The sequence below is a fragment of the Tympanuchus pallidicinctus genome, unplaced genomic scaffold (genome assembly GCF_026119805.1).
Source record: "Tympanuchus pallidicinctus isolate F22 unplaced genomic scaffold, pur_lepc_1.0 scaffold15, whole genome shotgun sequence".
NCBI classification, from domain to species: Eukaryota; Metazoa; Chordata; class Aves; order Galliformes; family Phasianidae; genus Tympanuchus; species Tympanuchus pallidicinctus.
The window spans coordinates 17,488,391-17,509,570 of NW_026294669.1; the positions used below are offsets into that span (position 1 = coordinate 17,488,391).

The 21,180-nt window shown below is 34.6% G+C and overlaps 1 protein-coding gene across 1 annotated transcript in view; it reads right to left on the minus strand.

Moving 5' to 3' along the window:
* The window catches only part of TTC21B (tetratricopeptide repeat domain 21B), a 31,256-nt gene that overhangs the window by 8,148 nt on the left and 1,928 nt on the right, over nucleotides 1-21,180 (minus strand). Inside the window, exons 5-22 of the mRNA XM_052675691.1 lie at nucleotides 20,348-20,470; nucleotides 18,679-18,836; nucleotides 17,774-17,858; nucleotides 17,260-17,358; nucleotides 16,433-16,625; nucleotides 14,201-14,298; nucleotides 13,551-13,751; nucleotides 11,711-11,840; nucleotides 11,096-11,253; nucleotides 9,651-9,875; nucleotides 8,727-8,965; nucleotides 8,362-8,434; nucleotides 7,286-7,396; nucleotides 6,340-6,478; nucleotides 4,594-4,700; nucleotides 2,923-3,111; nucleotides 1,250-1,360; nucleotides 8-89 (exon numbers count right to left, since the gene is read on the minus strand). Of these exons, the coding sequence (XP_052531651.1) occupies nucleotides 8-89; nucleotides 1,250-1,360; nucleotides 2,923-3,111; nucleotides 4,594-4,700; nucleotides 6,340-6,478; nucleotides 7,286-7,396; nucleotides 8,362-8,434; nucleotides 8,727-8,965; nucleotides 9,651-9,875; nucleotides 11,096-11,253; nucleotides 11,711-11,840; nucleotides 13,551-13,751; nucleotides 14,201-14,298; nucleotides 16,433-16,625; nucleotides 17,260-17,358; nucleotides 17,774-17,858; nucleotides 18,679-18,836; nucleotides 20,348-20,470 (2,521 nt within the window). The remainder of the gene's footprint in view (nucleotides 1-7; nucleotides 90-1,249; nucleotides 1,361-2,922; nucleotides 3,112-4,593; nucleotides 4,701-6,339; nucleotides 6,479-7,285; nucleotides 7,397-8,361; nucleotides 8,435-8,726; nucleotides 8,966-9,650; nucleotides 9,876-11,095; nucleotides 11,254-11,710; nucleotides 11,841-13,550; nucleotides 13,752-14,200; nucleotides 14,299-16,432; nucleotides 16,626-17,259; nucleotides 17,359-17,773; nucleotides 17,859-18,678; nucleotides 18,837-20,347; nucleotides 20,471-21,180) is intronic.

Below are 21,180 nucleotides of genomic sequence, written 5' to 3' on the forward strand. Positions count from 1 at the left end.
CATTCACCTGGCTTGCGTTCGAGGAGCTGCTGGAAATGAAAGACTGCTTGTTCATAGTCTTGCTTCCTGAACATAAGGTCAGCCATCATCTACAGCATTGACCAATTCAGAGAAAACAAAACAAAACCTTATAAACTGTGTTTTAAAATTAACTCAAGTTCTTTAAAACTAAGGGCAGAAAACATAGGTTTAAAGTGCTGCATGAATTTGTGACAAAAAGTAAACATAGTTTTTTCCCCACTAATCTCTGGAGAATAAACACCTTATACAGACACACAAAATAACAACAAGCAGATTCACTTCTCAGTTTTTCATTTAAGATAGACAGCAAGAGAGAATAAAACATTACAACGTACCAATCAAAGATGTTTTGTTTTCACTTGAATACTTCTATTTCCCAGAAATGCATATTAAGCAGATAGAAAAGCAAACTACCTCAAAGTTAAGGAAAAAGAAACACATAGCCCACATCAGCAGAGAAAGTAAATCCAGCTCTTATTTCAGTTTCTTTCCCCCAAGAGGCATTACTAAAGAGTAGATTTAACAAAATGTAATTGGAATGTTATTACCCCTGGTCTTGCACTATACTAGGATAAATTCCAGATGTAACCTGATGTAACTTATTCCAATCTTAAAATCATCTTGCTCCTTAAGTGTTAAAACAAAAATTGCTCAGTCTTTTGAGCTGTCTCGTAAGCCAATAGGCATACAAGCCACACAGAAAGAATCTGTTGCACTGACTTAAAAAGGTTAAGAAGGAATACAGTTAACAGTGATTCTATAAGGACGTAAAAACAACTTAAGTACGCAGTTCTTTCCTTCTGGAAGGTGGTTTTGTTTGGTTGGTTTGTTTTGGAGGAGGAGGGTTGTTTTTTTTTTTCCCCTGCTTCCTACAATGCTTGCTGAAGTATTAACGTGATGGAAAAGTAAATTAACTTCTTTTCTGCTCATCTGATAACTGTTAATAGAACGTGCAATTAAGTCACATCAGCCAATTGTACAACTACCACTTTTTCTCCACATGTGGTATATTAAGCACACATTTTGTATTGAGATAAAATGAAGGTAAGGTTGCCAGAAATTTAACACTGAATCAACATCCACCATAGACAGAAACAATATTTTGTTGCAATAGATTTGCTCACATTCCTGAAACGGTTCTAAGTGTCGTATTTTATGAATTCATCACATTGCAGACACACAAACTTCAAAAAACTTCTAATACAGAATTAGTATACCAGTACATTACCATCGTTGCTGCTTCGTTATCTTGCTCATTCCTCAGTAACAAGGAACACTGATGCTGACAGGCGTCACTATCGTCTTGTGCAAGATACAAACGTGCCAGTTCCAACATTGCCTGTGTATATATTTAATATTAAATACTGTACAATTACAATATTACAATTGTACAATTGTATATATAAATATGTATATATTTAATATTTAATCTTTGAATTGCGTATGGTTAAGGAAGGATAGTTCAGTTCTGTATGTATTTACCTGAGATTCCATCTTCTGCTGTACAATTCTACTCTACAGACAGACCTTGCTATTGTTTTCTTTAGACTCTCAATCAAATAATTTAATTGATTTCAATTCCCCCAGCTACAAAAAAGGTAAAACTTTTCTTCTTTAATGGGTTATTGCAGAATTGAAGACAGATGCTCAGACAGTATTGCTCCAAAGAATAAATAATTTTGGCAAGAATAATTCTCTTGGAAAAAAAAAAAAAAAAAGGTACATGCAAATAGTTACAAAGTCCCAACAAGTAAATATCTCATTAACATTCACTGATTAGCTACACAGTATAAACAAATTCTAACAGAAACTTGTTTTATTGCATTTCCCTGCCTAACATATTAAGACTGTATGAATTCATTTACGAGAAACAACCACAGAACAAATATTAACAAACCAACATTTACATAAGCATGCATCCTTGGGGCTCAATCACTCTAATGCTGAAACAGAAAGGCAACTGAGCAAGCAATGGAACAGATACAGAGTTAGCACAGATGTGAGAATTTTAATTATGAGAACTGTGATTTGAAGAAAGTTTTTGTATGTACAACAGCAGAAGACTGTGAAGCAGTACGCTAGTTAGGAAACTGCCTGCTTGTGGCACGTCAGAGAAGAACATCAATGAAACCGGACATCTACCGCAGTACTGTAAGCAGGAAACAAGTTTTTAAAAGCCAGAAATTTGGTCTTAGATTGGCTAAGACATCATTCCATGTAGCAAGGAAAGAACATTAAAGCAAAAATCCGAAAGAGGCAGCAAAGGGAAAAAAGAAGCAGTACAATAATCACTGCTCAGCAATAGCAACATTTTTTTGAATAAAACCAGAATCTTACCAAGTAGGGACAGAACTATAAGAGCACAGACAGCAGAGACAGAAATTGTCTGAACTGACTGAAGTTGCTGGGATTTCTTTCCAGATGACGGGCAACAAGAAAAGCTGGAGCAGCCTCCATTATTACTGTACCATTAGAGAACGTAAATGTAATAATGTAACAGTTGAGGTACACATCCTCAACTGTTGCATGATGACAGTCCTACTTTATCTTATTCACAAAAATATTATGATTAGAAACCAGGATAAAAGCAATCCTATCATATAGGCAACTAATGGACTACTCAGTGAACACAGATCCCCACTCAAATGAGGCTTTTACGTAAACAGACTGAAATTGGGAGGACATATACAGCTATTTTTATTTTGAGTGACAAAAAGGAGAAAGTTCAAGGCAGAAAAAAACAAATATGTACACAGAGCCTTTGTGGTTTTCATCATTGAAAATAGAAAAAACAAGAAATTTCAAATACAGTTCTACGCTGTGGATAACTGGAAAAACGCATTGCTAAGTATCAAAAGGGAAGAGGAAAACAAATGCAAAGTTGTCAGAGGGAGAACCGACCTTTTTATCAGTTTCACAGTGAACAAGAGCTTCTTTGTAAAATTTAATTGCTTTTTCATAGTTTCGCTGAACTGTACAATGCTTTGCAATCTCAGCACAAATTTCAGCTGCTAACTGTTTCTGTGCAGGAACTGCATCTGGCTGTTCTGTCTGAGCCCGTTTAAGTACTCTGGCTTGTAATTCTCGAGCCTAGCATGGAGAAAAGGATAAGAAAGGATCAGTCAACTTTTTTTTTTTTTCGAAGGAAGCAATATTATACAGTTCATTTTACAACAACATGGCTACAATTTTTACAAGTTTGTACGTGGACAGTAAAATCTTCAACTAATAAAAAGAAGAGTGTAGAAAAGAGTGTAGAAAAGACAAAACCACTAACATCTTTCCGAGTTCCTGAGTTACCTTCCGTGTTCAAAACTCATATTAAAAACATGCTGGAAAGCAGCCTAGCATTTAACACTTCAAGAAGAAGGGATCCCAACGTGCTTCTCTACTGTATGTCAATCTAATACTGTAAGGTCTATACTTCATAGACTTTAAATAGGCTAAAATTAAGCATACAAACAAAACTTCAAAAGCTAGAAGTCAAAGCCTAAGTACTTAACTCTTTTATTAAGTATAGAAAACTCAGCCAAAATGCAAACAACTACCAGATTTTACTTTAAGCTTCTTCATTTAGAGTGTGATTAAGAGAAGATAGAACCATGGAGCCAGAGACCTCTGTTGAAGGCAGATGCCCCAAAAGATCAAAAGGACAGCCAAAGAAGTAGCCGTGCGCAATTCTTATTACACTTGATCAATTTTCTTTGATTTAAACTTGAATTTTATTTAATCCCTATATAAAGGACTCCCTCCCTTCTGTTCAAGCTGAAATTGAGTCAAAAGATCTGCTTCACTCATTTGGAAAGGAGTAAGTTGAAGAGCTGTGCTGAACTGTCAACTGAAGTTGGCAAGTTGTAGCTGTACTGAAACACTTCATCCCTACCATTTTGCCCAGCAGGGAAGGAGAACTAACAAACAGTAAAACCCACAGGGAGTTCCTAACGTCACTATGAAAAAGGGAAGAAAACTTTTTGTCAAAAGGTAATACCATGAGCAAGCAGCTAGTCCTACTGAGACTGGAGCTGTAATGGAAGGGAAGGATCCAACCTCTTACTCAAGATCCGCGATGAGAAAGTATCTTCTAAATGGATTATGTTGTCTGTACCTTCCAAATTTGCTCTTTCAAGACTCAGTGAATGGTAACATTAAACTCCAGAATTAACAGTTTACTGTTGCTATTTAAAAATAACATGGTCAAGGTTACAAAAAAAATGACATGTAGTCATTGAAAGCTATCCTTCTTTGTTCTATGAATAGCGCTCAGTGCTCAGCAAGAATATGTAATAGACACTGTTTTCAACTACTCTGCTAAAACTATGCTCCACACACCAATGAACACATAGTATGATAGCAGCCTTACAGTGGTACCCAGAATCCTGATTTAGAATTCAGATGACAGCGCTCAAAAAAGCTTAGACTTACCTTAACATTTCACACCAGTCAGTGGTGGCTTATATGCTTTTTTCTTATTCACAAAAATATTATGATTAGAAACCAGGATAAAAGCAAAACGAGGAATAAAAACAAAAACGTTGCAAGCTTTCACAGGGTTTCTTTTTGTCTTCCCTTTACCTGCAGTAATGAAGTGATAGCTTCGTCAATCTTCTCCATTTTGCTGTAAATTTTTGCTAACAGAACCTGGTAACGTCCATCTTCCATCAGAGAAGACAGTTCATTAACTATAAGAAATACATAAACAAAAACATGATTATTTTAAGAATCGATCCTGGGAAGTCAAAATTTTCTACATATTCCAGGCAACAGCTTAGGTGAGAAGTTCACAGCTTGATTCTATTTATTTAGGAATGCAATTTGACTCTGTGTGCAGTTAGCAGGCAATGGAAGGAGTAATCATCATAATATACAGAGTGAGATTGAAGGCAAAGATGTGAAAAGAATACAAACTACCTGCCTGTTCATTTGCATTTTCAGAAATATGAGTCACTTAAGTAAGACACCTAAAACAGTCATTCTTTATATTTGTTACAGAAAACCTCCTTGAAGGCAATGAAAAATACCCAAATTGATTCAGTGTCAGCATACCAAAAAAAGCACAGGATTACTTTGTGAAATTTCCACTCAGACCTCAAAGTAGCTTTCTTTTGCTAGACTGAGTAAGACAGACATGAATACAAGTTGTTATTTTAACTAAATGCTTTAGTATCTGCTGGAAAAGAAGCAAGCTAATTCTGAATAATGGTTAAAAATACTTATGCATAAGACAGTATTTACATATTACAAGCTCTCCTGTTTGTATTAATTTTAATCTCTTGTGAAAGTGGTGTCTTGGGCACATTACATAGCATAAAACTTTTTTTTTTTTTTAATATAAATGTATTGAACTATATAAGTAAATTGTCTTCAAAGTGCTGTCATTGTGATAGACTAGATAAGTCAGTTAGATAGACTGATAAGTCAGTTTGCAACTTGTTCTAGTCCTCACATAAGATTGTTCTCTCCATAACACTCCCTACATTTCATTTCTCTTTGATATCTTCAGATTTTTTATTTTAGCATTTCTAAACATAGATACTGAACTATTCAATATTTTGCCCAATGGAAAAATAATTAATTAGCTGATGAAATACTTTTTTTTTTCTTGTGGAGCATTTATATCAAAGATATTAAAAAAAAAACACAGTTGTTGGTTCACTGTAAGATAGAAGAAAAGATTTTAACATGTATGGAGCAAACTCTATTTAATGCTAATGTAATCTTTCTACGCTAAAAGATTAAGCTCCCTTGAGCAAGATTATCAAGTTAGCTGGATCTTTAAATGTCAAGAACAAAATGAGAAACCAATGTTTGTTTGTTTTTTTAATTATTATTAATAAGAGAATAAAGTTAAATAGAAGATCAGCATTTCTCTGCACATACTGAAAAAAAAAAAAGTTAACTTTTTATGTGAGTACACATTCCTAACACATAGCAGGAAATCTGCAACTCAACATTGGTTTCTTTGCAATGAAGGATACCTGGCAGCATCTTGCACTTGAAGAACTATTCTCTTAAGAGCAGCAATGACTCATCTATATGTGATCAATTCAGATCAGAACTTCTGCTAGCAAAGAAGAGCAAAAAAACTTGCCTACAGAGACCTGAAATTGCATTTAAATGATGTGATGTTTAAAAGTCCTGGCAAGCATTTCAGTAAAAATGAAGTTTATTTTTGAGCATTTTTCATCTATCGCTTTGTAGCTCCCTGTGCCATATAGTTAAAAAAAATAATCAAAGTCCAGATCAACGTTTATTGTCTACAGCCACACACAAGTAATAGTAGTAATTACATATTATGCTGTAAATTAATGACAGTCATACCATACTCGTGATCTAAAGCTTGCTGAAGTACTACTTCTGCCTTTGCATACTGCTTTAGTTTCATTAAAAGTTCAGCCAAGTCATAGCAAAGAAAATTCTGCTGACCACTTTTCAGGGCAGCCTCATAGTAACTGATTGCCTAAAAGAAACACAAAAATCTGGTTATTAAAGAAAACTTACAGAAGACAATTTTACTACTTCTATTTTTAATGGCATCCTGCTTAGAGCTTTCTCTACTTCCTTCTGTAACCAAGTAATTTTCTAGTAATCACAGTATTAATAGGATGTCATTTAATTGCAGTTTTGGACTTCCCAAGATTCAGAACCAAATTAAAGAAACAGAATAATTAGTGCCACATTTTGGTGATTATGCATATTAACACCTATTATCTTCAGCTGATTCACTGTCAATTAAACTGCATTTTCATTAACTGCTAAAGCTGTGTAATTCAGCTTTAAAATCAGTTTTAAAATCTTTAAAAAACAGTTGGATCAGAATTATAAATTTCTGTATTACTATACAAAAGGAGAAACAATTTCCCTAAAGTCTATCTGAAAAATATGATTATAAGACATTCTGAGAAGTTTAAAAATATGTAAGACTTCACAAGTTTTCCCCAAATATTCTCTTATTTTTCTTCAATATTAAGAAGCTAAAGCCTTCACTAGCATTGTCCTATACAGTGCTAAGGATATGAGAGGTATCACAACTATGTTAATGGATAAGTACTTAACTATTTTTTTCAGTATAGGTCCAAACATATACCAATTCTAAGTCACCAGAACTACAATTCATCAGGTTTATATCCACCAATATGCAGCTATCACTTTGGCCAGTTGCATATTACATAGTAAATTTACTTTCAGGACATTAAGTCTTTTTACTGCTATAAAATTAAACACTTCTTACTCAACGTACAAAACCAAACAAGAATTTATGGACTACCTTTGAGTAGTTATGTGTTTTGATTAAGGCTTTTCCAATTTTACTTGCTAAAGCTGGATCTTTTGGGTTTTTCTTCAAAGCCTGCTCGTAGACTTCTATGGCTTCATCAGGCTTCAACAGTGAAGATAAAAACACAGAAGTCAAGGACAAAGACAACAAATGTGTGTGAAAACTAAAAATCTGGTAGTACTTTGAAGAGCAAGTGCCAGTACTACTGGTTCACAAAATACGGGACTTCTGAGAGAAAAATGACCATTCTGAAAGTGTGCAGCCCATTTAAATACATATTTTCATGTTAAAACAAAATACAGAAAGAACCTGGCTAACAAAGGAGTTTGATTTCTCTTCAGATTATTTTCCCTCTGAACTTTCTCTACCACTGCACATTTCACTAGTTACTATAAAGTACATGTGAAATCAGTGTCATGGAAAATAATCAGTTTCTTTCCTCCAGTTCTGTAAGAGCAGACAAGGAAATTGTATTTTGCTTCGTACTTCTTCATTAAGGAGAAGACAACTGTTTATCACCTACAGTTCCCCAAAATATTTATCTGATTAGTTGCATGCTCTAACCCAATCAACTCTCCCAAAAATACGAATTTAAGTGTGTATATTTCAAATTTCTACATTCACCCAATACAATGCATCTTCTACAAACACCGAGCAAGATTTCCAGCCCATCAAGTAACAAAAACTTTCTAGAGTGTATATTGAAATCCAATAGTTTCTGATTATTAAACAAAACTTTCAGTAGAGGAACAAAATTGTAATTATTCTAAGTTTAAAAACAACTCCAAAACATCTCTAACTTCTTTCTTTTCAAGATTTTTGTCTGAATGCCCTTCAAGAAAAACTGCTCTCCTTTAATCTCTCTCCCAGAATTATGAGCAGGCACTTTCAAATAGCTTTTAATCTGAGTTTAGAACAGCTACATTCATAGTTGGTTATTTAATTTTTAACAGCCATAAGAGCTTATTTCCAAACTAGCTATTATTAAGAGTCATCATGCTACCTTCTCTCAACTTGCCAAAGCAAAGGATAACTTAGTCACTTACTCATTTCTAGCGAGCACTTACCTCTTGAATATTCATATATGCATCACCAAGAAGAAGAAACGTATGAGCACTTGGCAGTTTTTCTACTAGGTCTCTGGAAGCAGAGGACAGAACTGCGTTCAGTATTTAACATGTCAATATTGGTATCTAAACAAGTAGGGTGTGATAACATTATCCTCTAGTGATGTTCATTATTATTTCTTAAAATAAAAAATCTGAAATCTTTCCAAAATAAGAATTCCTGGTACAGTTTTAAATGTTAGAATGCTTGAGTTCGTTACATCATTAAATTTTCTGATTTGTTTTAGCAAAAAGAAAAAAGAAGCTCAAGATGCTACCATTTAACATCTTGGGAAATAGTACACGTACACATCACAAATTTATACCTGTAGCAGGCAGCATACAACTTCTTATCTCTCCTGCACTGAAGATAGATGTCTGCCATCTTCAGCTTAGCTTGTACAAAGTAAGGCTGTTCAGGTGTAATATTTCGGAGCACAGTCAAGGCTTGTTCAACATCTCCTTGAGCAATTGCCAGATCTGCATTTGCAATCACGACCCTTAATTCCTCAGGAGTTCCAGAAAATTCATCAATGGCATCTTGCAGTACTACAGCGGCCTCATGCTGCAGATAAAACCAATAGAATTAACACAGTTTTTGCTGTTGAGCAGACAAAAATGGAGTCATCATAAGCAAATCTGAGACCATTATACAAAAATAAAGTAAAACAAAAAAAAGCAGCAAAACCAAACCACAGTATTTATTTCTTTTGCTGAAGCATTTAAAATGTTATTTTCCTCTTCACTTATATTGCACGTATACAAGAAAATGATCAAAAATCAACTGCACAACACCATGCTCTAACTAGTTCTATTTAGAAAAGGATGACCTCTGACCGTCCAACTACAGTGTTGTGTGTACATTATATCCTTGGACCCTGCATATGCTTTAAGACATATTAAGATTCAGTTGAAAGTAAGCATACTAACACACAAAAGTATGGACACAATCAAAAAATATTTCCAGTAGCATTCTTACAACAAAACATTAATTTATATGCCTGAGACAGCATGTGCTCCACAAAAATTGAAGTTTTGCATGAAAATTTTGAGTCAGTTGAGCACATGCAAATACACATCTTTTCTTGTAAAGTTTCACATATCAAATGTCAAGTCAGACATCACATCTTCAGAACATCACATATCTTGTTGGCAGAAAAACTGATGGCTTTATACTCTAAGCTAATGAGGATTAGACAATTCTGTTAACGGATAGAAGAAATTGTTTCGGGGTATGTTTGTGATCTTACCGGTTCTCCATTCAAACAATGAGCCTCTACAAGTTCTAGAAAGACAGCCACACGGTCACTCGTATCAACTTCAATTCTTTTTCCTTTCGCCTTTGAGGAAGCTGCATGTTTTCTCATTCCAGGCAAATTCCTCGCCATCTGTAAGGTCTTGATAGCTTCTGATAATTCACCCATCTTCTTCTGGGTTTGAGCCTTAATTAAGTGATAAACTGGATGCTCTCTCACCTAAAGGAAAAAAAAAATATTTATATACGTATATACATACATATATATGTAAAATATATTACACGTATGTACAAAGAAAGTAGAAATTTCCAGATTGCATAGTATTCCATCTCCCTGAAAGATTTTTTTTGCCCCAGCACTGAGCTCAGTTCCTGTTTACCTCTAAATACGGTTGATTCAAGTTGCAGTAATGTAAATATTAGTTTTCAGGGAGTCTGCAAAATAGCAATTAGCTTTTGTTTTATAATCAGTAACTTATTTTATTATACCAAACTTTGAGACAGATTTTGAACTAGACTGAATTTTAATGGATTTTTTGCATCTTTCAATTTAAGTAGATTTGTTTCATTAGGCTACCAATTAAAAATGGTACTGAATTATTTTGTAGCTTAAGTCCTGTCTGCCATTTCCTCAAACATCTCAAAACAGACCTAACGGGAAAAGATCTAAATAAGGGAAACATGGTTATGCATAAAGTTACAAGCACCTTGGTTATCTCCTGAATAGTTTGTTAACCTTATGCTTTTTTGCATCATTTGGAAGAAGGAACTAAAATGAGAGAACACTTGCAAGAAAGTTAAATTGTCCCACTGTTCAGCCACGCACTGCCAAGAGACTTAGCCCAACTCAGACCTAAGGAATGCTGTAACATGCTCCCTCACCAGTATTAATCAGAAAATTCCTCTGCTGTAAACAAATCAAGTCAGCATAGCATATCTTCAAACTCACAACATTTATGACGCTAAAACATGAATTTCCTTTTCTGAACTCCTCATTCATCTTCGTTACCTTCATTAGTAATTGTGCATCTGTGTAAGAAGTACAAAGACACTGGATCCTTTCAAGTTCTTCTATATTGGCCTTTAAAGTCAACTGCAAACTTTGTCTGCAACCATCAACTCCGTTCATACAACTTTGTTTTAGTTGGTTTTAGTAGTTACCTAAGAAGTGGAGGAAAAGCCATCCCTTCTCTTGTATTTTAACACAATTTCAGTATTTGCAATAATGGATTAGTTCTGCCCCTTGAACCTTACTAGTTAAAAAAAACTAGTTATTTATTTGATAAATATTCAGATACCACATTCACATTAGTATTTAGATATAGAGCTTGTAATGAAAGAGTCAAAAATCTTATTTTAAAGACCACTATATTAAAAAACATATAAGAAACCTTGGATGATTAACTGAATAAAGTAATTTGCTTCTTTTGTCTAACTCACCTCAAAATTGTAGCTCAGGCAGAGTTCCAGGGATTGAGAACAGAGTTTAGTGTTGTTCTGAGCCAAATAGACCTGGGCCATCAGTAAGTGTGCATCTGCATAAGAAGGATCCCTTTCCAGACAGTAACGAAGATTAGTCTGGGCTGCCTCAATATCCCCTAGGAAGTCAAAAAAGAGTTAAGTGAAAAAGTAGCTGATAAGAAACACAGGTTAAACAGAACATTAATTCATTATTTACTAATTTGATTATTTTATTTAGTTTTTAATAACTATTAGCATTACATGAACAAACTCATGCATGAAGGACTACTTTTTTTTATTTATTTATTGCAGCTCTGAACAAAAAAAATCAAAACTAGGTTAAAGTTAAGATTTTTTCCCATTGTCCCATCTTCAAATCATTTAATAACTGGCCTCTTTCAGAAAGCAATAGATGAAATATCACTTTAATGTGGTCATAGAACTAAAATACGTTCACGCAAGTCACAGAAGTAGTGCAGGTATTCTTCACTTAGCTATAAAGTGCAACACAGAGGACAAGAAATACTTCACAGCTGAAGAGCAAAATCAGAGAAACTAGAGAAGTAGATAGCTAACCATTCATACAAGTATTACCTGATAAATATTTCACCTTTGCAATTAAAAAAACAGCTTGTTGAAGACCTGGCACAGTTTTTACCACAGTTTCAAGAACAGAAGCACAGTGCTTGAGAAGCGGTGAAGGAGACTGCCCAGGACTTGCAGGCTAGGAATAAACCAAAACAAAATTAACAAATCCAAAAAACAACAGAACTAAACCTAACAAAACAAACAAACAAAACCCAGAAGTAACATGTCTGTTAGCAGGCTTTGGGCTTGAATCCCATTTCAAGCCTGAGTTTCACTTTAAACTCTAATAACAATAGTAAAGCTGAAGAGACGAAAGTTGTTGCAGGAAAGAAATATAAGAGTACATTTTACATTTCAAGTACAACTTGTTGATATCAGAAGAACACAAAACTGCATCATGAATTCCAGGAAAAACAGACCCAGACCTGACGTAACTAAAGAGTTGTCCATAAACATTTGGCAGCAAGTTCAGAATTACCGTGCCAACTGATCAAACAAAATGGTAATATGAACCGAATTTCAGGAGCGTCAAAGCTGGAACGATCGATCAGAGAGATGGGAAGAAAAGTTCCTGGTCCCGTCTCCCCTATGCTCTTTCCATGCTACAGAGCTTACCCTCTCCTATTACCAAATTGAAAGCAGCAGCCTGAAAATAACCACTTCCATTTAATCTTTCACATCAACTGCTATTCTGCATCATGTTAGTTGTTCTTTGTTATAAACAGTTTGTAGCCAATGAAACAGTTACATTGTATAACAAGCAAAAGACAACATAAAGATGCCTCTGCTCATCCTAACACCTTAACATCCCCTCAGGACACGTGCCCTCGAAGCTACAATCTCTTCTTAGTAATAAAGGTATAACGAAACTTCAGGAAAGGTGTCATTTTTCCCATTCTTCTACAGACAGTTGTTAAGACAACAGTTCAGTTTCCATTCCAAATTACAGAACCATCACTGTCATTAAGTATCCAAAGGAAACCTTCAGACACTGTTTCATAGAATGACACTTTATCTCCATCTGTGCACAAAGTCACATAGTTACATTTTTCCAGACTATCAAGCCATATCATCTCAAAGACAGTGGGATAAATTATAACAATGGAACACTCACTGTTTTTGCTGGTTGGATTTTATAGCTTTACATGAATATTTATGGAAAGGTTCTACAATTTGACTAGGAATCTGCTAGAAACAAAGATCACTCCTCGCAATTTCAGAGGGATAATCTCTTTAAAAAAAGACACTCTTTAGAGGTACTTTAAAAGTGTTTCTTCAACTCTAGAGATGTCAGGTCCCCACTGAACGTATTAAGTCCTACATGTCTTTGCTCCAAAACCAGAACAAGTTCAGTCACAACAAGTTAGCCATCTAAAATTAAAAATTAGTAATATATCAATCAAGTAGTAGTCCACTGATTTTTACCAACACACAAAAGAAGCTTAAAAGGAAAAGATATCCTGAAGTGACAAAAATATTTCAGCACCAGAATAATTGCAGTGTGAATAACTTTGTCATTAAGACTGTATTCTTAGTTACTTGATCACAAGAAATTCTAAAAAAATATATATATATAAATTCTGTACAAATACAGATGCAAGCCATGAAACTAATATCATAAGTAATATCTGTAATATCAGATATTACAGTACCTGCTGACTTTGCAAAAGAAGTATTTACACAGTTATTTTGATTATAATATAATATCTTAAAAAGCAATTTAACCTCATAGAAATTCACATTTCAAGGGGAAAAGTTTTCTAAGCTTTGCTTCATGATAGCCCAATCTCAAGAAAAAATTCCACAATGTTTTGTTTTCAAAGAGGTGCAATATACAGCCGCTCACCTGTGCCGGGCAAAAATTAAGATATTCCCTAATAATTTCCAGCAAGAAATCAGGATTTAGTTTTTCAAAATACTCCACACCAAGAGGAAAACCATGCAAAAATGAGAAGTGGGTATCCAGAACATCATTCAGCAAGGCAATCACTTCTTCTTGTCTCTTCTGCTTTTTCATAGCAAGGACCACACGCAAGAAAGATAATTCCTACAGGAAAGAGAAACAGAACGTTTTAAATATTCCAGATACATCCACCTATTATTTATACAAAATTACATAATCACTAGTGTTAGCCATTTCTTTCTTTGTGTAGAGATACTGTAACACCTTAAGTATGTTACTGCAAATGACACCAGTGACCATCCCATTCCTTCATTAGTGCATTCACTTAATTTGTACAAGCAGCTCTAAGTTTTTCTGACCAAAAAATCCTGCAAAAATTAATACCCTTCCCTTTCTAACATTTCAAACTTATTTTCAGAGACGATGCTTAGTAACCACACAGTACTGTGTTGTTAAGTTATTAACTTACATCGATAGGGAATGAAAACTGAAATTTAGAATGTTCCACTTGAGTGACTGAAATGTGGAAGCAGCTAGCAGACCACTACTTAGATAGCAACCAAAGTATTTCAGCATACAAAGATGCCTCCTACCCCAGATTTTCCAATGGACTGTTGGATTTCATTAAGAAACTCCAATTGCTGTTCTGCATCTTCTAGCTGCCCTTGTATTAGCTGACAACGAATAATTCCTGTAACAAAAGATTTTATTTCAGATTTGTCTTCTTAGTCAAACATATGCATTGTTTCCCAGAATTCTTCTCTTCAGCATCTTCATAAAATGGAAATAAGAGAAGAAAAAGAATACACCAAAATCTACAGTAATGCTGATCTCACATACTTAGAAATACCTGAAGACACATAACTAATATAAGCCATGTCAAAAAGTCACTTTGTGAAAATATCCAAATCCTAATACTACAAGCTGAGCACAGTACATCTTCAGCTGTTTCTAGACTAACACCAATCAAGCACCATAAATCTTCACTTCCAAATCCAACAATCAAGGTAACAAAAGAACACCCCAGTCCACACCCAAACCAGATTTTTTTTATACTGTTTGAATTTTCAGAGTAGAAAGCAGTGCTACAGATGAAAATGCAAAGACTGAAGTACACATGCCATATTTATTCTTCATTTCCTTGAGATCTTCACTTTACCAAAAATAGGTACTTCTTTCCCTCTCAAAGATCTTCCAATCCTTAAGCTGCAGTAATTATCAGAAGTCTTGCCTGATTATGTTTCATACATGTCTAAATTAGGCTGAAAAGCATGCACTTCAGTCTTCACTGTGGACAGCTTGTTCTATCGCCTATCCTTTATTATTTCCGCAGTGCATAAGAGCTTTCCAGCTTTGGCAAATGTTTGTTAACTTTTCAAATTTACTGAAATGATAATGTCTCTGCTCCCAAGGGCATAAAATAAAAAAACAGACATTCAGATGACAGAAAAGTGCAATTAAAATACAACTTCAGTGGTGATGCATGTTAAAAAAAAAAAATTAAAAAAAAAAAATTTAAAAAAATAGTGTGTTTTGGATGCAGCCCCGGCATGGAGAGGTCCGAGGAAACCTAATGCTTCATCTGCATACATGAGTCACAGAAAGAACGGCAGGGTTGTCCGTGGTAGACAAAAAATGTCTTTCTTTACCTCATAATCTCCTCCAGATAACTTTGCTTCAGCCAGGTCTGTGCACACCCAGAAGAATGCATCAAACTAAAAAAATCAGGCTCTAGTTTAAACAAAGGCACTGATGTGTGACAGTAAATCTGAGTTACCACAGACAAGTACGGTAATTGATGGTTTTCAAAGATAAGAAAGTAACTGTACGAGTATTTACAGCAGCTGAAACTCAGACCAACACATCTGATAAAGCAACAGCCTTTTACCATGGTCAAATAAACAGTAATCAATGATTTGCTCCCTCCCTTCATTTGTGCTTGTTTCACTAACAGACATGCACAGCCACACAGAACCATTCCAACAAGAGGCTAGCAGTGGACAACTAATGCTTTGGTGGGCTTTTTTCCTCCTGAATCAGGAGTATGTGGGGAAAAGAAAGGAAACAAATATTTTCATTCTTCTCCTGTATGAAGAACTACTGCCCAGTGTTGCGAATCACTGTCTTATGGTAAGATCTAATACTCTTTAAGGAGCAACAACACTGCAGCACAACGTATTTTGAAGTTATGTGCTTCTGCAAATCTGCTGTACAGATCTGCATCGTGATTAAAATAAAAGGAATGAGTACACCATATGCATTACACTAGTCAAAGTAACAAGAGAAAATAAGTTACCTCATGTCTGCATTTTAAATGGACTATCCTGCTGAAAGCCAAGAACATAATACTGCACAAAATAGTAATGTCACAAAACAACAGAGCCAAAAATTGGAAGGAAAGGAAAAACAGCCCTAGTAAAGTTAGTCTTCAGTGACACTAATGAAATTTTAAAAGCTTCTTCCCCTCTCTCAAGTAACTCCAGATAGAGAAACCTAAGGCAATGCCTCATGTACTAAAAAAAAAAAAAAAAAAAAAAAAAAAAAGCGTTAAATGAAGATATCATATAATTTTAGGCATGCACTGCAAAAGAAAACAAATTGAAACCATCAGAATACATGAAGATACAACTTCCTAAGAATAAACACTGCACAAATGCTGCAGATCTAACAAATACCTAGCAAAATAATTTCACAAAACAAGAACAATATGCTATTCAGTGATAGTTCTTGTTATTCATATTAGCAGAAGTAGGAAATTTCATAAACAAAGCATCTCCCATCTTAAGTGCAATAAAATAAAATAAAAAACAAGTTTAAGACCTTACCAGTTAGGGCAGAAACACTTGTTTCATCAAGTGTCATAGCAGTCTTATACCATTTTAAAGCTTCTTTCACTTTTCCTTGTAAAATCATTTGGTAGCCAAGCTCCGTAGCAAATTCTGCATTGTCAGAATCCAAATTAAAAGCTCTTTCTACTAATGTTTGTGTATGCTGAAGGATGAGCTGGTTTCGGCCACACTAAAAGGTAAGAACAATCTTAAAGTTTGAATTCTTTTTTTTTTTTTTCCCTCCAAATTCAGTTAGGAAAAGATAAAGGTATTTCAGATTTTAGAGTTTGCACATTTAATATTACTGCAACAGTGGAAAAAAACCCATAAACTCACGTAAGATTAATCTGCAGTAGTTCCGTAAGAATTCAAACAGTAAAGTGTGCTAGGGCTCAAACAAATACAGAATACCATATAAAAGAAAATTCCACACAGTCGATAGTTGCTTTGAATGCCTTCTTAAAAGGGTTCTGATAAGGATTAAAGAAGCTTTCCACTTCAAAGCTGTATGATGAAGCTTACCAGATCTTTGTCCTACTGAACATTCTATGAGATATTTCAGTATATTTTCATTGAAAACCTGTTTCTCATTTAAAAAGTAAGTAATAAAAACATTTTAGGAATGACATTGCTCAAGTATTTGAAATCACAATGTAAATGAATGCAAAACTTCAACAAGTTGAGTTACCAAAGGCCATACAAGTTAACTTATATAAATCTTTTGGAAAGCACTTATTAGAACACATTCTCTGGTACAACTGTTAAGTAAAACAAATGATGTGTGGTTACTTGTCTGCTGCTTAAGAAAAAGAAAGTATACTCACTGTTCTACTGAAAGCTAACGCCATTTTGTAGCGGAGCTGTGAGTTACTCGGCTCCAACCTGTCCAACGCTTTAAGGAGGTCGCTCAGTCTTGCCGAAGCCTTAGAGAAAAATCAATGACATCACTGCAAGAATTAACAGATTAGGACCACTAAATAATTTTCACCAAAAACATTTTACTGCATAGCAGTATTTGGAAATTTAGATTCAGATGTGTTCAGAGATAGAAATCAGATAGATTTTTTTCTAAAAAACTGCTATTTCTAGAAAAATACATTGATTAGCAAAGGGAGAATATAATAGGTCATTGTATATCCCCTAAACATTCTACAAAAAGTGAATAACTTGAGCTGAATCTGAGCTGATGGGAATGTCCCATGAAGCAAGATCCATACATCTTGCTAGGGCTTCAGTACAATACAGACTGAGGGGGGAAGATAGAAAGCTTATTGTGAATGCGGGATCTAATCCCTAACAAAGGTTGCATTGTGCTCAGCTGTCTGCAACCAGACTCACCTCACATACATTTCCTTCCCTGCAAAGAAAATACAGGGCCTCCATTCTTGTGGCCTCTAAATTGAGAGCATCTTTCTGCAATAGCCTAAAACCAAACAAAACATGCATTTAAAGAAGCCTAACCAGATTTTTTGATTCACAACCATTTTCAGTGAAAATAATTAATATTCTCTTCATTTTCAAAGCTTTGGTAAATCTATCACAGGGGTAAAAACAAAATATTTTTAACATATTGGTTATTGTTACCCTGTTTCATTCAGTTCATATGACAGAACTTGAATATGGCTTTAAGGCTCCTCCTCATTTGATTGAATCTCCCCAGTATTCAATAAAGTAATTAAACCTTCAGGTTCCTAAAATGAGCTTACGTAAGGTAATGTTACCATACGTAAAGCTACAAGAAAGCTTCAAATGCAAATGTTTTCAAATAACTTCTCCCACTTCAGTAACATCACCTTTGAATTTTTCTTTCCAGCTAAAATACCTTTAACAGTAATACCAAAAAGAATTAAAAAAATAAAAATAAAAAATCAAGGTGCAAGGGGGACAACCTTACAGAGTGTTGACATGAACAACTGTCGTAACTTGTATCACACCATCACTTTAAATCACACTTCTCATATGAAATCACAGCTTCTGTCACTTCAGGTCTGCCTCAACAGAGACCCTCCCTCCCTCTGCAGAATGGGTTCCAGGTGATTGTGTGATGTCACTTGATTTAATATTTTTGAGAGCCATGGTGCAAACATATTGATGTAATTGCATACAATTTCAAGGCTAGGCTCTTACTGAAGTTCATTTGGTTTAATATACTTTACTTAAAACTGCTCTAACTTTTTCCAAAGTATTCTTACAGTCTAAACATATAAAAAGCACCATCAGCAAAGTGTTAGTTCTTACTCAACCTATGTGCTGTTTCAACTGCCTGTTCCCAGTCCTGCAAGGCTAGCTGTAGCTTCATTTTCTTTATGAAAGCAGGAAGGAAGTTTGGAAAGTTTGCAATTATCTGGTTCACCGTTTCCAGAGCTCCTGAATAATTCTGTCGGATCTCAAAATATTGTGCCTAAAGGAAGGAAAACAAATTGCATCAAATCCTGTGCAGAAGTGGGAAGATACAGAATTTCCTTCCATACAGAAACCATTTTTCAATATGCATTTTACTTCAGCATCAACTAGAATTATCATACAAAAGAAATATGAAAAGATGAAGTGAAAAATACTGTGTGGGGTAAGCACCTCTATTTCAAGTTTCACAGCATCAACAAGAAAAAGCCCAGGAGATGTAGCTGAAGAGTGACATTGTTTTAGTAGCTTTTGACAACTTTTGTTGAAGCAGTTTAGACATTTCAGGTTATTGAACATAACCAACAAATCGCAGAACTTACTCAAAACTTGAGTCCCTATAGGTCACTGTTGTTGCCACACTTAACAATATTCAAGTACTTTGTACAGCACTCCAAGTACAAGACTACATCAGAAGGAGTATCACAGTTTAACGTGAGTGCCACTGAGTAGAAATCAATTTAGGGCTCATGTCCTCAACTTTACTTCAAAGCTTAAAATTCACTTACTGTATTCCAGGTGATTGTGTGTATGTCACTTGATTTAATATTTTTGAGAGCCATGGTGCAAACATAAAAGTTACCACAGTTTCTTAAATAACAGCAAGACAATTATCTGCCTAAAATCTAATTGCAATTATACTTTTAAATATACTGGTAATTGAATACATACAGTCATGCACACATGTGTACCCCAATACTTTGTGCATTGCTCTGAGCTACAGTCTTCTATATCACACATTCAAAACAAGCACTTGCAATTGAATAATGACAACTTAGAATAAGACAAAAACATTCACAGATGACCCCACTACAGCCTTTTAACTACTATATATATTTTTTGTTTTACTACAGCACATAGTAATTCTGTAATGTGGACAAGCATCTTCTGTGAAACTTCCTCTGACTTGGACGTTTTCAGATGGTACCAAACCTCATTTCTTGCATATAAATAGATGAACTCAAAGTTCGTTTTTTTCTTGTGCACATACTAAAACTCATACCTTCAGTTTACATTCAGACTGACTGCATTTCATTTGTAGTCATTGTTTTTTACACTGGTGCCTATTGTGCCTTAAGGTGTCATTTGGAAGCTAATTCTTCACTTGAACAGTTATTGCTTATTTACCACTATGCTGCCTGTCCTTTTGTCTTCATCAGGACAGAAAGTAAGAAATATTACGAACCCTGGTTACTCAGTACAATTAGCTACTATTTAAAGCAGGCTGTTTTCCACAGGAAATGCAAATGTCAGCTATTTTTACAGTGCTAGAACTCAAATTGTTTGGTAACTTTTATATTCCTCAAACAATTGTGTAAGTGACCCACACTTAATTTCTGCTAAAATCTACTAAAGGCTTTTAAAAAGAATAATCTAGTCAACTGAACAAAAAGAGTACGAGTGAGCTGTATCTCTACTTCTTGCACATGCTTTAATCATTAGCAAGCTCTAATTATTAACAAAAAGCTGCAGTAACACATTTAGAAAGCGTTAAAATCAAAGTAAACGTACTTTACCAAGGAGAGCAAAAACGTCATTCCCTTCCTGCAGTGCTTCATCAAAGTACTTCACTGCTTTTTTAATATGAGTTTCTTTCCCACAAGTGAGATCAAGCCATGCTTTCAGAATCAATCCCTGCAGAAAAACTTGCAGTCATTGGTGTTCTTATTAGCCTTTATTACAAAGGCTATATGCTTTATTATAAAGAAGTATGTTATGCAGAACAATAAATGGAAAGAACCATACTATAAAATAAGACTGAAAGAGAGATCAAAGTCAGAAGCTTTTAATTATCTAAAATATATGACTGAAATTATAAGCAGTACACAACTCAAAATATTAGTAATTCATTCATAAATTAATTCAAACTCAAATCAAATAATTAAAGGATTAAATAACTTAAAGGATTAAAAGCAACAATGGAGCTAACCTCAATTAACAAACTAAGCAGGATTAAAGATTCTTAAAACAGTAACTGTCAATGCCTCCATAAATGCAGAAGACGTTGCTACATACAACAGTTACACAGGTTTTACATTACATTCAGGTAAAGGAAAAACCTGCCTTTAACAACTGCTGAAACTGTTCCAACCCTTTGGATTTTTGAATCTGTAAATTCAGAGGAGATGACGCTTCCTCTACTGACATCATCAATTTTTTGTTGTTGCTTTGATACTGATCATGACAACAATCCTAGCAAGAGCAAAACTGACATAACTATATTACCTCCAATGGTCAATGCAGAACTTTGATTTACTGACTAACAGTATCTTCAAAGAAAGTCACTAGAAATTTTATTCATCCCTGTCAAATGCAATTAGGATGTTGAAGTATTAAAACACAAA